Consider the following 14,747-nt stretch of genomic DNA (forward strand, 5'->3'; position numbering starts at 1 on the left):
AGAAAGCGCCGAGAATCAGTACGCATAGACCATTTAAGCAGTTGATAGAGGAAATCTTCAGTTGACAGAGGAGGGCTTCCACTGTTTCAAACAATTGAAGATTCACATGAAGCATTTCAGAGTTGAGGTGTATACCTAAGGTGTTAAGGGGTCCCGGTGGTCCAGACTTAAAAAAAAAATCAATTTTTTTTTCGAAAGTAAAGGCTTTTAAGAATGATGTTGTTTGATGTTGCCAAAAAAAAAAAAAAAAAATAGTCTGAAATTTAAATATGTCGTTCACAACATCAATGGTTATCGCCCGTACAAGAATCATATTATTATTTCAACTATTTCGTGTTTTTCTATTAAAAAACTGAAAAAATCCCGATCTTTAGAGTGTAAAATTCAAAACCTCACCATTTTGTAAATTTTTTTATTATATTTTTTATATAATTATTCTAGTACGAGACATAGTTACAGTCATAATGATTAATATTTTTTTGTTTTTTGAGTTTCAAATAAATAGAAGACCCAAAATGGACAGCACCGTAAAGGTCCAATTTTGCGGGAGAGTCAGCTTCAGCGTAGTTCTCAAAATTATTAAAATTAAAAAAAAAAATTTTTTTCTATTTTTATATGTAAAAGAAGTTAAATAAAAAGCCTAAGAAATTTTAATATCGTTTTTCATTGTTTATATTAAGAAAAAATTATTAAAGTTAAAAACTACAATAAAAAATTATTAAAATTAAATTTTTTTTTTATTTTTCTATGTAAAAGAAGTTAAATAAGAAGCCTAAAAATTTAAATATCGTTTTTAATTTTTTTACTGTAAAAAATTTATTAAAATTAAAAAAAAAATTTTTTTTTTAATTTTTGTATGTAAAGGAAGTTAAGATATCGCTTATAATTTTTTTATTGTAAAAAAATCATAAGAATTAAAAAAAACATTTTTTTCATACTGATGATATTAAATATTGTTTTTCATTTGTTTATTGTAAAAAAATATTAAAATTATTAAAATTAAATAAATATTTTTTTTTTCATTTTTGTATGTAAAAGAAGTTAAATAAAAAGCTTGAAATATTTAAATATCATTTTTAATTTTTTTATTGTAAAAAAGTCATAAAAATTAAAAAAAAACCTGTCATACTTATAAATATTTTTTTTTTTTTTGGTTTTTGTGTTTCAGATAAAAAGAAGAGGCAAAATGTACAGCACCGACCAGGTCCAATTTTCAGGACAGTCAGCTTCGGCGTCGTTTTTTAAATTATTAAGATTAAAAAATAAAACAAAATTATTTTTTGTATGTAAAAGAAGTTAAATAAAAAGATTTGGAAATTTAAATATCGTGTGTCATTTGTTTTTATTGTAAAAAAATTATTAAAATAAAATTATTACAATAAAATAATAAAAAAGATGTTTCTTTCATTTTTGTATGTAAAAGAAGTTAAATAAAAAGCCTAAAAAATTTAAATATAATTTTTAATTTTTTTATTGAAAAAAAAATCCTGAAAATAGCTTAAATTTTCGAACTCTAGACCACCGGGTCTCCTTAAGAAGTAATAAAACTAAAAATAAAACATTTACCCGCAGTAGTCTCACTATCTAATTGGCACACCTCGTATACTTATCAAATTACACTCGTATTCCTCTACTCCTTTCTTTCGCTTAAAATCTTTTGCTTTCTTTTTTTTTATACTCCATAATTTGCCTAGTTGAGTGCAATTTATTTTTAGCTAAATTTCAATTTGATCATTTAGTGTCAGCTCGTTCGTTTTTTTTTTCTTATTCCTTGTTTTGCTCTGTCGCATACACCCACCAACATCCGTCTGCCCCAGTAGCTTTACTGAGTACTCAGACTCGCGATGCCTCCTCATTCATGCCAGAGCCAGCCGTCAATCCAACCAGCTGTAGTCAGTCAAAGTAGTAGCTACCCGATTTACTAGTCAGTCTGCTTAAATAAACTATGGAAGCACTTTGCATATGCGTAGGTCATCGCTTGGCAGCTGTCAACTGGTATGCTCTGCTCTCCTCCCTTTTGTGCGCCCACACTCGTATGCGAATGCGTCTAATTTGCCATACAATTATTAAATTGCCTCAAATACATACATACAAATATTGTTGTTGCACAAAAGGAGAAATCAGAAAAAGAAAAACAAAAATTACGTTTATTCTTGTGTACTCGTATCAAAATTGTATGGAAATTGTTCAGATTTGAATATGACACGAGCGCGCGATTTAGCAACTGTCCGACAGCAGTTTATTGCGCTTATTATGCGGTTTGATATTTTTATCTGCGAAGATTTTGGTTCAGTTATTCGCGATAATGGTGGTCAATGTGCACACACACACTCATATGTACGTATGTGTGTATGTATATATGTATGTGTGTATGTATTTGTGGCAGTCTATATACGCTAATGGAAATGCATGTGTGGCAATGTTGGATGCTGCAGCCGCTGGGGTGATATGCAATAAAATACTTTTAATACGCACGTTACCCGTTTTACCCCGAAAATCTAAATTTTTTGATTGCATTTGTCAGTGACTTACTAATTTTTGTGTCAATTACGAACTTTTAGACCTTGGCGGGTTGTGTGTTTGAAAATTGCCTTCGTTATGATATGGTGAATTTAGAGCAATGCTTTCGAGATCTGTGGATATCTTGCGATTAACAAGGAGCTCTGGAGAAGTACGCACCAAAATAGCATCAACAGTGAAATAAAGAAAAGAAAATATGGATGGATAGGGCATACTCTGCGAAAGCCTTATGAGGAAATACCGCATGCCGTTTTGACTTGGAACCCGCAAGAAACGAGAAGAAGAGGCAGACCAGTGATGACTTGGCAAAGGACTATCCGCAATGAAATTAGAATATCGTTTAATGAACCGAGATTTATGTCTAGAAATAGAAGTGTTTGGAATACTTTTGTTGAATCCTTAAGCTCCTAAAGGAGTATGGAATAATAATAATCTACTGGAAATGTTCGCGAAGAAGAAATTAAAGAGGTGATGAGCATAAACTGCTGATTGTTTATTATCTTAGGGGCTAGTAAAGTCAGTGGAAGAGGAGCTAACCGTGTAATACTCTAACTGTCTTCACCCTAACTATACTTCCTGTCCTTCTGATCAGAGCTTAAGTAAAGGCATCCACGCCAGATGATTTCGTCTTCTTTTTCAATCTTATACTCCACTCAAATTCCTCCATTCACCAATCGATGTTTCGCCTACAATATGACACACAATTTGACATTAATTGCCAAAAGTAGTTTACCACCTAGCTAAGGTTGTCATACGGATTATCATACAGTGCACTATGTGACTTCATGACTATTGTTTGTTTCATGAACTTAATGCGAATTGTAGTACAGTATAGGAGAGGCGAATGAAATTCCTCGAGCACGTGATGTCTATACTTTCCTATTAGTTTAATGGGATGGCTATTTAAATAAAAAGCACTAAGGCACTAAGGCATTGAAGTAGGTAGGTAGGTTAGAGGGCAAGATTACAACGGGTATACTGCAAGTAGCACTAGAGTGCCGTTTTGAAACCATAATAAAGACCCCCGCCTGTGAAGAAAAGGACCTTAAGAGAAGAAAACCCATCTACAGCCATCTAGCGCCGTTGATGTAGTGGAGAAAAGAAAAGGGTTCTAGGCTTGAGAACTGCCTCAGCCTATCCCCGATATTCACACTAAGAAATCTCGAGCACCTACCCTCCAGATCCGGACATTTGCGTAGAAAGTGTTCAACAATCTCTTACTCTACAGCATCCCCACAGCTTTTTCAATAGGGGTTGCACGGAGGTCCAAGCTTCTTCGCATGAGTTCGAATCACCCAGTGATTGCTGACCATTGCTATGAGTTTGGAAATTGAATGGTGGGATATCCAAGCACGTTAAGCGTCCTGCTTATTTTTGAGATAGCACACGATAATATAGAACTCCATCTGTCTTGCGCTTTAATAAGAAAGAAATTGTGCTTGGGTCTGGATCGCAGCTCGACTATCGGAAGAAACCTTTATATTATGTCTCTGTGCCAAGCGCTATGTCTAAACATTTTGCAAACTTGTACGATTGCGAAGACCACTACTTGAAAAACACTGCTAGGTTTCGTCAGTTTAAAGGATACTGAAATATTGGCTGATTTAGAGAAAACTCTTACCCCAATTCCAGATGCCATCTTGCATCGTCGGTGAAAACAGAGTTACCTATGTCCGTACATACTTTCCCCTTCTTCCAATCAAGTCTGCTTGGAAAGATAGCCCTAGCACAATCCTGTAATCCCATTTTGAGGATGGAGAGATCTATACAGAAAAGGAAGAAGGAATTTGCCTCAAAATGCTATAATTTCCTACAGAAGATTGCCTCCAGAGGCCAACCTCCTTTAACCTAATAGCGTTTTGAGCCGCAATGGATTGAACTTCAAGGTCAACGGAAAGTAAGTGCAGATTGGGACTACATTGATAAGAATTTCGTGAAGATTTTCTGTGCATTCTGCACACCACAGTTTAGCTGTCCTCTCCACCTTATTGAAGGTCATTCTGGTTGGGGCGAAAGGAATTGATTTAGATTTGAAGCCTACGATTACATAGCCTTCATTCAATTGGCAATATCAAGGATCAGTTGATAGTTTATTTAGGCTGCAATGAGCTTAAATTAATTACGAAAAGGCTAAAGGTGGCAACACAGACTTTGTGCCGCTTGGTATTGAAAACAATTCTATATGTCTGTAAGAGAAGAGACTCGTAGTTGTCTTTGTTATTGTCCTTGTGGCGCAAGGTTTCCTCGTTGGAGCTCTGATCCCCCTCCGATCCAACGGTCGCAATATGGAATGAACATTTGCGATGAGAACCGACTGGTGAGTAAGGGAAAGTAAGTGAGTTGATTTTAGGGAGAGTAAACAAAATTTTTGGTGAGGTATTGTTTCCTTTTATGATAGAGTGGGTTTCAGAAAAGAAAAAAGAAGACCGCCTTCAATTATATTAGTAATATACAGACTCTGAGGCCCAGTAGGTGCCAGGTATGAGTTGACACAGTGGTTCATTATTTATTGGTAAATGAAAAATTGTATACTAAAGATTCATCCAGACGAGTAATTTCTGAAGTTTTCTTAACACCCTTTCTCTTGACACCAATACTGAAATATTTCACATAACTGGGATATAATTTATTCAAATTTGGTTTTCAAAATTTGGTGGCAACCTTATCCAAAAATATATTGTATTTCAACGAAAATCGTCTTATAACTCCTCGGTTTTTCATTTAATCAAATTTCAAATCTCCCTGTAGCGTTTAATCGAGTTCAAACTATCAAAAATAAAAATTTGAAGAGACGGAAAAAGGCGGAGAAAATTAAGGGGTTTCCAATAACAGGAATTATCTATGGCTATGACGATTTATTTATGACCGGAATTGGATGGTATTGATCTGGACAAGGTTTATTTTCAACAAGATGGCTACGTGACACACAAGCAACGAAACCATTAATCTTTTACGGGAAAAGTTTCCGGACCGTGTTATCTCTCGAAGAGGTGATCACAATTGGCCACCGACATCTTGTGATTTAACACCTTTTTACTTTTTTCTTTGGGGCCACGTGAAAGAGAAGGTCTACGCCAACAGCCCAGGGTCGATTCAAGACCTCAAAGATGGAATTCGTGAGGCTATCGAGGACATAGGGCAGCCACTTTGCAATTTGGTTATGGAAAATTTTAAAAAGGATATTGTCCTGTAAGCGTGGTCGTGGTGGTAATTTGTCTGATGTTATTTTCCAACCGTTAATGGCATACCTTCCTCTTTATAATCAAATAAACATTCGAACACTTATATTTAAAAATAGCATTTTTCTTTGACTATTAAAATATTATATAACCTCTTATTGGAAAACCCTTCAATACTTTTCCCTAGTAATGGAGAGCTCAAATTGTCATAAACCATAAAATAATTTTAGACGTTTTTTCCCCTAAATTAACCCAATTTGTGGGTTTTAGCATCTTCGAACACTGATTTACTTACTATTAAAAAAAAATATTTGTTTTTAATTTTTTTTCACGAGACATATTTTTTGGGTTCATCATAACTATCTTTATAAAAGTACATCTGTACGTTCTGTTAAGGCTAAAAATCTATTTTTAGCAAGTTTTTTATCACAACTAATTACTTTTATATGCCAAGCGTGGAAGTGAAATGATGGACTCAAATTACTTGTGATTTGAGGGAATGTATAAGACTTAAAGTCTATTTTATCACAAATTAGACTTAACGCTTTTCTTAATTGGAGTTTTAGCTTTCAAATGACACCAAAAGTTCAAGTGCCACAACTTTCATTTTTGCATTTTTGTCCACGTTCGGAGTAAATCGAACCAATCGTTCACGTTTTTTCATCTATAGTTAAAATATAGACACAATCAGGTGGGAGTTGATGCGAGAGGAAGGAATTTGTTACGCTAGAAACTGCCAGTCCTTAGAGGCACATCAAAGGCAAAATTGTAGGCTCGGGCAGACTTTTACTCGTTGACCTGTTAGGAGGCGCTGGGGTTGATATTTCAAAAACCAAAATTTCCTTCTTAGTAAATATAAACCAAACTAAACATAATTTTTCTAAACATTTAGACTGCAGCGCTCCCTAGTGGATAAGCTCATAGCCTGTTTCTAAAAACAAAAAAAATATTGAAGTCCATTCAATAATTTTTGAGTTATTTATTAAGAGTCAGAATTTTTGTACTATTATTTGTGTAAAAAATTACAAAATAAAATCCCTTTGCAAAGAAAAATCTTTGCTTAAAAAATTCTCTCTCACTTTTTCAAACGCTTTATAAAAGTACTTCACAACTAACCTCGCAATCAGCGACATGGCGATGGGAAAAATCTTCATATTTCTGCCACCCACCAAGTAAGCATCCTCCGCGTCTTCGGTGGTGAGCGACTTACGCGCCTTGCTCTCACGACGCATTTGCAATGCAAAGTAAATACCGATCACTGCACAGCTGGTCAACATCAAGACGAAGACAACATAATCGGGCCAGCCGAAGCGTTGCAGGCTAACGCGCACCTCATCCACATTCATTTTGGGCAGCATTTTGGTGGTTATAAGCGGATAAATGCAGATATACTGATATTTTGTTTTTTAATATTTTATATATTTTTTTGCAATAAAAAAATAACACTAAAAGGCTTTTATTGTTTTTTTTTGTTGTTAATTTACTTTACACAAACATTTTTCTAGTTCTTTTGCCATTAAAGTCCTTTGTGAGTGTCCTTTTTTTCTGAAATATTTTTCCACTTCCTTTGCCACTTGTTTTCAATCACACGATCACTTCACTTGCTGCTACCGGCCGACGATGTTTACGCCTTCGCGCACGACGTATAACTGTTGGAACTAAGCCTGTAACTTTGTATCTTATTACCCGTTAGATCTAACTTCATACGTAGTAAGCTACGTCATTCGGCGTCGATCGCTTAATTTTGCGAATTGTAACGAGCTTAATTTAGCCACTAGATGTGAGTACAGTAACTGTTCGATGGATTGGGAACGGCCGGAATATATACCGAGTTCTTACCGAGACTAGCAATAAAAACGAAAATATTGGATGTGTTCAAAGGAAGTGGAGTTTTTGTTTGTATTTTTCTCCTCCTTTTTTCATGTCGTTGAAAAATATTGTTTTTTTATATTAGTCAATATTTTGTGGATACGGTTTCCTCAAAGGTGAATATTTTCTTGGTGGATATCTGTAGGTGAATATTTCTGTACTTGTTTTTTTCGTTTTTTTTTTTTTGTAAATACTTCTCAAAATCCGGACAATGTGTGTTATTACCTCACATGGGGATATTGTGACGTCATCAGCGAAAAAGTTTCGTTTTGATACAGTTTTTAAATACCAAACGATGAGTAAAAGTATGATAAATAGAATGAAAAATGTATTTTTGGGGAAAATTTTCATTTCTCAGAGCTCAATTACATCGTAGAAAAAATATTTTCGCCAAAATTTCATTACTTTACTTTGAGAAAAATAATCTTAATATGAGAAATGGAAGAAAAAATGTTGTTGGTTTGTCAAATTGCAGTAAACAAATTTCTTACAAATTTGATTACTTCACCTTAAGAAAAATAATCTTGACATGCGAAATGTGGGTTTAGTCAAATTCTCATTTTTTGGAGTTTAATTACATCGCAGTGAAAAAATTTTCCCCAAAATTTGATTGCTTTACTTTAAAAAAATAGTCTTAACATGAGAAATGGAAGAAAAATTGTTTTTTTTTCTCAAATTTCTATTCCCTAGAGCTCAATTATGTTAAGTATCCAATAAGCGTTCTAACGTCGCATCAAATCTGCTTGCTTCAACTCTCGAGTTGGTCTCCACATATCTCCTAGCAATGGTAGATTTACTAAAAAACTCCTACCGTTCACAATTTGTTGGAGAGATACTGTGTATAATTATGCATTCGTATACGTTAAGTGATTCGTCAAATGTTGATCAACGAACTCTCAACATGTTGATGACAAAGTGACAGCTAGAACCTGGGGGTGTCAATTTGTGGTAATTTTACAATTATTACGTTGCGTTTTCTCTAGACATTCAACAGCTCCTTGGCAAATCTAAATATTATTATTGCACTTGATTGCCAATGCAGTGGGTGGTGCTTGACGCGGCGGAGAGTTACTCAGTGTGTGGTGTGCGCACTTGCTCATATTTATTATGCATTTGTATTTGTGAGTTGAGCGCTGCGAGCTGCTTAGTACTGCAAGATCACAATAAAGCTTATTGAATAAACAGAGAACATACACGTAATCATTGCTCTTCAATACATGGAAATTCTCATATACATATGTATGCACACATCTATACATATACGCACTCTCTGTTTATTTTCTCAGCCTTTCAGCTGCATTCCGATTGGATATTCGTTTTGTTTACAGTGTCGATCAAACTGTTAATTTTTATTTGTTTTGTTTTGCTAGTGTGCAATGATGAACTGCGTGTAATAAAGTGTTGCTCTCTGCAGACTTTGAACTCCAGCTATTCTTGACGTATCTGCAAATTACTAGTAGTTGATTATGATTAATTTCTGTATAGGTATGCTAGTATAGATTCTTGTGCAGTTTATGTTGTTATTGCACGGAAATAGTGCAAAGTTAGCTGTATGTGGTTGGCCTGTGCGCGCTTAAAGTCATTTAAGTAAATTAAGATTTATTCCTGTTCGTTTAAAGTGTTTACATACAAACTTTCTGTGTTAAGAGTGTACATATGCAACAAAAAGTATTAGGTGTTATGGGAATAAGTAATTAATTCGTTAATTTTCCATAAAAATATAGTTTTTTTTTTTGTACAGCGAAAACATTATAAATAAAAATGCCAGACGCTGTACGAAATTTACAAAAATTTTACAAATTTCAAAAATTGTCTTCAACTTTTTAAATTGATCCAGCGCACATTCGTCCTGGCCGCTCATAATAAATAATGTAACCAACATCTGGGGAATTTTATTTATGAATCACGGCCTAAAAGGTTAAGTTCGCGTAAGAATTGAAGCCATGCGACCAACCATCGTCAACGTCGGAAACTCGTTACCTTTAACCAATAAATTTGGAATGGTTTGGCTGAAAAAATTATATTCTAAGACGAAAGAAATAGAAAGAAATTAATCGACCAGTAAAGCTCTCAATGCAAAAAGCATAGAATCTCTGCTAAGCCAAAATAAATGCAGTCTTAGCACACTGATTTCCGTTATAAAGGAGCACTGCCTAATAGGCTGACATTCCCAGAGAATAGGTACGCAACCACATGACTTCTTGTCCGGTCATTTAATGGGGAAGGTGCCTCTGCCCGGCTGGATGATGTCCTCGTGAGAGTAAAGGCTGACATCACTGCCATCCAAGAGATGCGATGGACGGGGCAAGGCAAGAAAACCATAGGACCTTGTGACGTCTACTACGGCTGCCATGTAAAGGAGCGCAAATTCGGTGTCGGATTTGTTGTGGGAGGGAGACTTCGTCGCCAAGTACTGCCGTTCACTCCGGTGGACGAGCGTCTCGCAACAATCCGCATCAAAGCGCGATTTTTTAACATCTCGCTAATTTGTGCCCACACCCCGACGGAAGAGAAGGACGATGCGACTAAAGATTCCTTCTTTGAGATTCCGGCATAAAAAGATCCACCAAGCTACCTGGTTGTCCCCTGATCGAAAAACGCGAAACCAGATCGATCATGTTGGGATAGAAGCAAGACACGCTTCTAGTGTATTAGATGTCCGTACGATCCGAGGACCCAACATCGACTCAGATCATTACCTTGTTGCAGCCAAACTGCGCACACGCCTCTGTGCAGCAAAAATCGTACATCTACCTAGGCAAAGAATGTTCAACATCGAAATGCTGCAATCACAACAGACAGCCAGAAGATTCGCCACTCGACTCTCACTCCTGCTCTCGGAGAGCACTGCCCAACAAACCGGCATGCGGGAGCAATGGAGCAACATTTCTCGTTCCCTACGTACCGCCGCCGAAGAAGAAATCGAATTCCGGCGAGCCCGAAAAAACAATTGGTACGACGAGGAATGTCATGCTGCCGCTGAAAGAAAGGATGCCGCCTATAGAGCCACGCTTCGATCGGGCGCAACGCGAGCCATGTGGGATCGCTACCGAGAGCTAAAAAAGGAAGAGAGACGTATTATCCGAAAGAAGAAACGAGTGACCGAAATACGTGAGTGCGAGGAGCTTGAGATGCTGGCCAACAGGAACAACGCCCGAAAATTCTATCAGAAAGTTCGGCGGCTTCCAGAAGGTTTTAAGTTCCTGAAAGAACAAAGACGGCGAACTGGTGACTGAAATCCAGAGTAATCTTAAATTATGGAGGGAACACTTCTCGAACCTGTTAAACAGGGATAGCTGCGCATGTCACCGAGAATGTGAAGATCCCGATACCCCAATCGCCGTCGACGGAATTGTCGTTCCGCTACCCGACCATGAATTAATACGGCTTTGCAAGATGACGTTGCTCAATACCAGCAGCGCCGTCAGAACTGGGAAGGACCTCTCCGAGCCGTTTGATACCAAACGAGGTTTCAGACAGGGTGACTCGCTGTCGTGCGACTTCTTTAACCTGATGTTGGAGAGCATCGTACGAGCCGTAGAACTTAATCGCTCAGGCACAATATTTTATAAGAGCGTACAATTGCTGGCGTATGCCGATGATATTGACATCATCGGCCTTAGCAACCGCGCTGTTAGTTTTGCCTTCTCCAAACTGGCGCGCTTTATTAAACTCGGCCAAAATCGCGTAAGCGGTTATCGGGCCAATTAAGAAGGTAGTGTTCTACTCATGAGTTCTCCATTAAGCCCGTCTTAAAATAGGGATCTTTTAAAAAAAATTAAATAGAGGAAGAGGCCGAATTGGTCTCAAACACCTCCTACGCCGTCATCGGCATTCCCCTGACTGTTTTTAAAGAGGAACTGCACACTTAATTTTTCAGGAAAGCGAAGAAAAGATGAAGCTCCATTTCTTCATGTGCTCTTTCGCAAACTCTTTGGTCCCAGTACAATAGACGGAAGACTCAGAAAGTTCTGGGGACTCCACGCGATTAAATTTCCAAACTGTTTACCGGTCATTGGATGAAAGGCACACACGCAGAAAAGCTAGGTTTATCATTTAATCACTATTGCAGAAGCCGTGGAGACCTTTCAGAGAAGGTGGCTGTTGAGCCGGGTTTGGCAGCTAGACTATTAAGGTCACTGGGAGATCCTTTCTTCGACAGAATGGGGCAATGCGCCAACTTAATCTCATCACTCTTCTCAATTACATCAACAGCTCTGGCTGACTTTAGATATCTGCCCGCTGGAGGTCTCATAATGGTTTCAATTGGCGCTTTAGTGCTACCTGAGATCTGTCGTTGGTCCAGGAAGCAGCATATTTCTGGGGCTCCTATCTTAAAATAAATTTTGCCTGATTAATTGGTTTGAACGGATCCTACTAAGGGCCTCTCAGGATGAGTTTTCCAGAAGTTGCAATATGAAGAAGAGTCGGAAACCAAGAAATATTTAGCATGTGATCAGCGCTTATGCATTGGGAGTTGGAGAACTTTTTTGGTTTTGAGTTTTTAAATGAAAATTACGCAGTGGCAAGTTAGCAATTTGGCTGTTGCTCAGATTCGTCTGCAGGCTGGTTGGAAGAGGAATTATGTGTTTTGGATCTAAGCGGTATACCAACTGTCTCTACAGTAGGATTACATACATACATATAAACATACATTTGTACGTGCATACATATGCGTTCGTGCTATCGGAACAGTCAACAGTCCAATCTTCCCAACCTAACCTAAAAGGCATGCGAAAAGATGATTGATGTTCAGTAGACTTCCTTCAAGGGCAGGATGTTTTGTAAATATTTTTTTGTTACCGATGTGATGCAATGTCAGAAACCTCTTAATTTATCATTTTACTAAATTCGATTACAAATAAGTTTCGTAGTTCAAGGTCCGGTTAGCTTTGTTTTTGCTTAAATTAGCGATGACATACAACAGATCATAGAGACAGCAAAAAACACTACATTTCACACTTTTGACAGATTTAGTTGATCTAAAATTGGAGCACTGCACGCTGCGTACTCGTATATTGGCGCCAATTATTTAATTTTAAAACCCACTTTAACAATTGTTCCGAAATTTTCAACTACAAAGTTCTCGAGAAATTCGCTTCAAAAAAGCAACCGCCTGGTAAGCGCGGCTATGTGCGTGTGCGAGGGCAGCTGGGGGTGTAGATTGAATGTTTATATGTATGTATGGCATACACACCCAGTTGGAAATCGCCATTTGAAGTAATGCAAGCTACTAACTTCACTTGGAGAACTCTCGATGAGCTCCATTTGATTTTTCTAAAGGAACAGTATTAACCTTTTCGAACGACTTCCCCGTTGAATTCAGTTATTTTTAAGATCCCTTAACTTTTTAGCGGTTTGCGGCTACTCTCAATCACTTACTGACTTAGTGTGGCACAATAGGCACTTCCCAGCACAACACCCATAAAATTCACCACTTTCTTTCATTTAAAATGGAAAAATAAAACTAAAACTCAGAACTAGTTAGTTGTGGACCTAAATTCACTAGAAGCAGACTAGACCGGTACTAATACCTTTCTCTAAAGGGTTTCCGATCACATTATATTCAAATTAGAAAAATAAAACAAAAAACGAGAACTAGTTGTGGTCCTAAATTCACTAGAAACGAACTAGTCCCGGACTAGTACCTTTTCCTGCAGGATTTCGGCTCACCTTATAAACAAGAAAAAAAACAAAAAAAAAACGGGAACTAGTAGTGGTCCGAAATTCACTAGATGGGAACTAGTTTGGCACTAGTATCTTTTTTACTGCAGGGTTTCGCACCACCTTGTATACAAATTAAAAAGAAAAAACCAAAAACCTCAAAGTAGTTCTGGTCCTAAATTGATTACAAGCTAACTAGTTCGGTACTAGTTTCTTTTCCTACAGGGTTTCGCATTACATTGTATATAAATTGGAAAAGTAAAACAATAAATGAGAACTAATTGTGGGCCTTAATCCACTAGATGCGAACTAGGAAGCTATGACACTGTAACTAGGTCTCTGTTCTTTAATAGTCCTACAATCAAACTTACTAGTTCTGAACCACTTATGTTACTAACGGTATGTTTTGCTGTCGAAAGATTTCCTTAACTAATTCCTTCAAAGCTAGCAACTGATATTTTCAGCAAGGCGATGCCCTGGTGGTGAACGAGGGCAAAACGAAAAACCTGCTCTCATCAAACAAACAGTCGGCGCAATCGCATATCGGCACCCACGTCTTAAGAAGAAGAAAATGCTCTACAAAATGTGAATTGTTAGCCTCTGCATGGGTGTTATATATATTTGAGGCACTAGTCAGCTTCTGTACCAGTTTCATGCCAGTTGAAGAACCAGTCAGCCTCTCCATGAGCATTGCGCCAGTTCACGAACAAGCTCATAATGGGCAAATAGTTAAATGGTGGACTATTTTTAATACGGCGAGAGTCCTTCGATATGCCAGTTATCTAATAGTTTTCAGTTTATTCATTAGCATCATACAATTTAACGAATTAGCAGGCCTTTGCATCTGTGTTATACGAGTTAGTGAACTAGTCCATTATGGACAAAAAATGAGTTGATTGACTCATTAACATACACGTATAACAAATTGATCCAAATGTTCCCGGAATAAATTCAGAAAGTTCAAAATTCAAATTGATTCCTCAAAATTAATATTATCGCCCTGGAAGTACTCCCCATCAACTACAACAACCAGCACTTGATCCAGTTTTCTAAACATTTCGGTATAGTTATCAGTGCCGCTTTCGTTTTTTCCATTACTTCCTTAATTTTGGTAGGAATTTTAAGCACAGATGTGGGAACCGAGCAAAAAAAAAAAAACAAATAAAAAGAACTCATCAGTTGACTTTGAGCGTCACCTGGCTATTCTTTCGGGAAGTTTTCGATCAAGGTGGTATATCTTCGTTTGTTCAATGCTCATTTCATGCATCCTCAACGTTTGAGGCATACTTACTTGGAGTAATTGAAGAATATTTTTGTTTTTTGCATACATCTCTATTTGGAAATTTTGCAACTGGTACAATTCGTCACACTAGGCACAGAGTATCAAATATCTGTTTATGAGCTTGATTCTTTGCCGAGTAATTTGGCTTTTCCCTACAGGGATATTATCTATTATTAAATTAAATAGTTCAAGTATCCCCTTTGCGGAACTTTTTTCAATTGGCTCGAGTTTTT

The 14,747-nt window shown here is 37.0% G+C and overlaps 1 protein-coding gene across 1 annotated transcript in view; it reads right to left on the bottom strand.

Annotated features, from left to right (window-relative positions):
• The window catches only part of LOC128858826 (sodium-coupled monocarboxylate transporter 1), a 32,857-nt gene extending 25,517 nt beyond the window's left edge, over positions 1 to 7,340 (bottom strand). Inside the window, exon 1 of the mRNA XM_054095349.1 lies at positions 6,816 to 7,340. Within this exon, the coding sequence (XP_053951324.1) occupies positions 6,816 to 7,057 (242 nt within the window). The 5' untranslated portion in view covers positions 7,058 to 7,340. The remainder of the gene's footprint in view (positions 1 to 6,815) is intronic.
• Positions 7,341 to 14,747: the final 7,407 nt, after the last annotated feature.

The sequence above is a fragment of the Anastrepha ludens genome, chromosome 3, assembly GCF_028408465.1.
Source record: "Anastrepha ludens isolate Willacy chromosome 3, idAnaLude1.1, whole genome shotgun sequence".
NCBI lineage: Eukaryota > Metazoa > Arthropoda > Insecta > Diptera > Tephritidae > Anastrepha > Anastrepha ludens.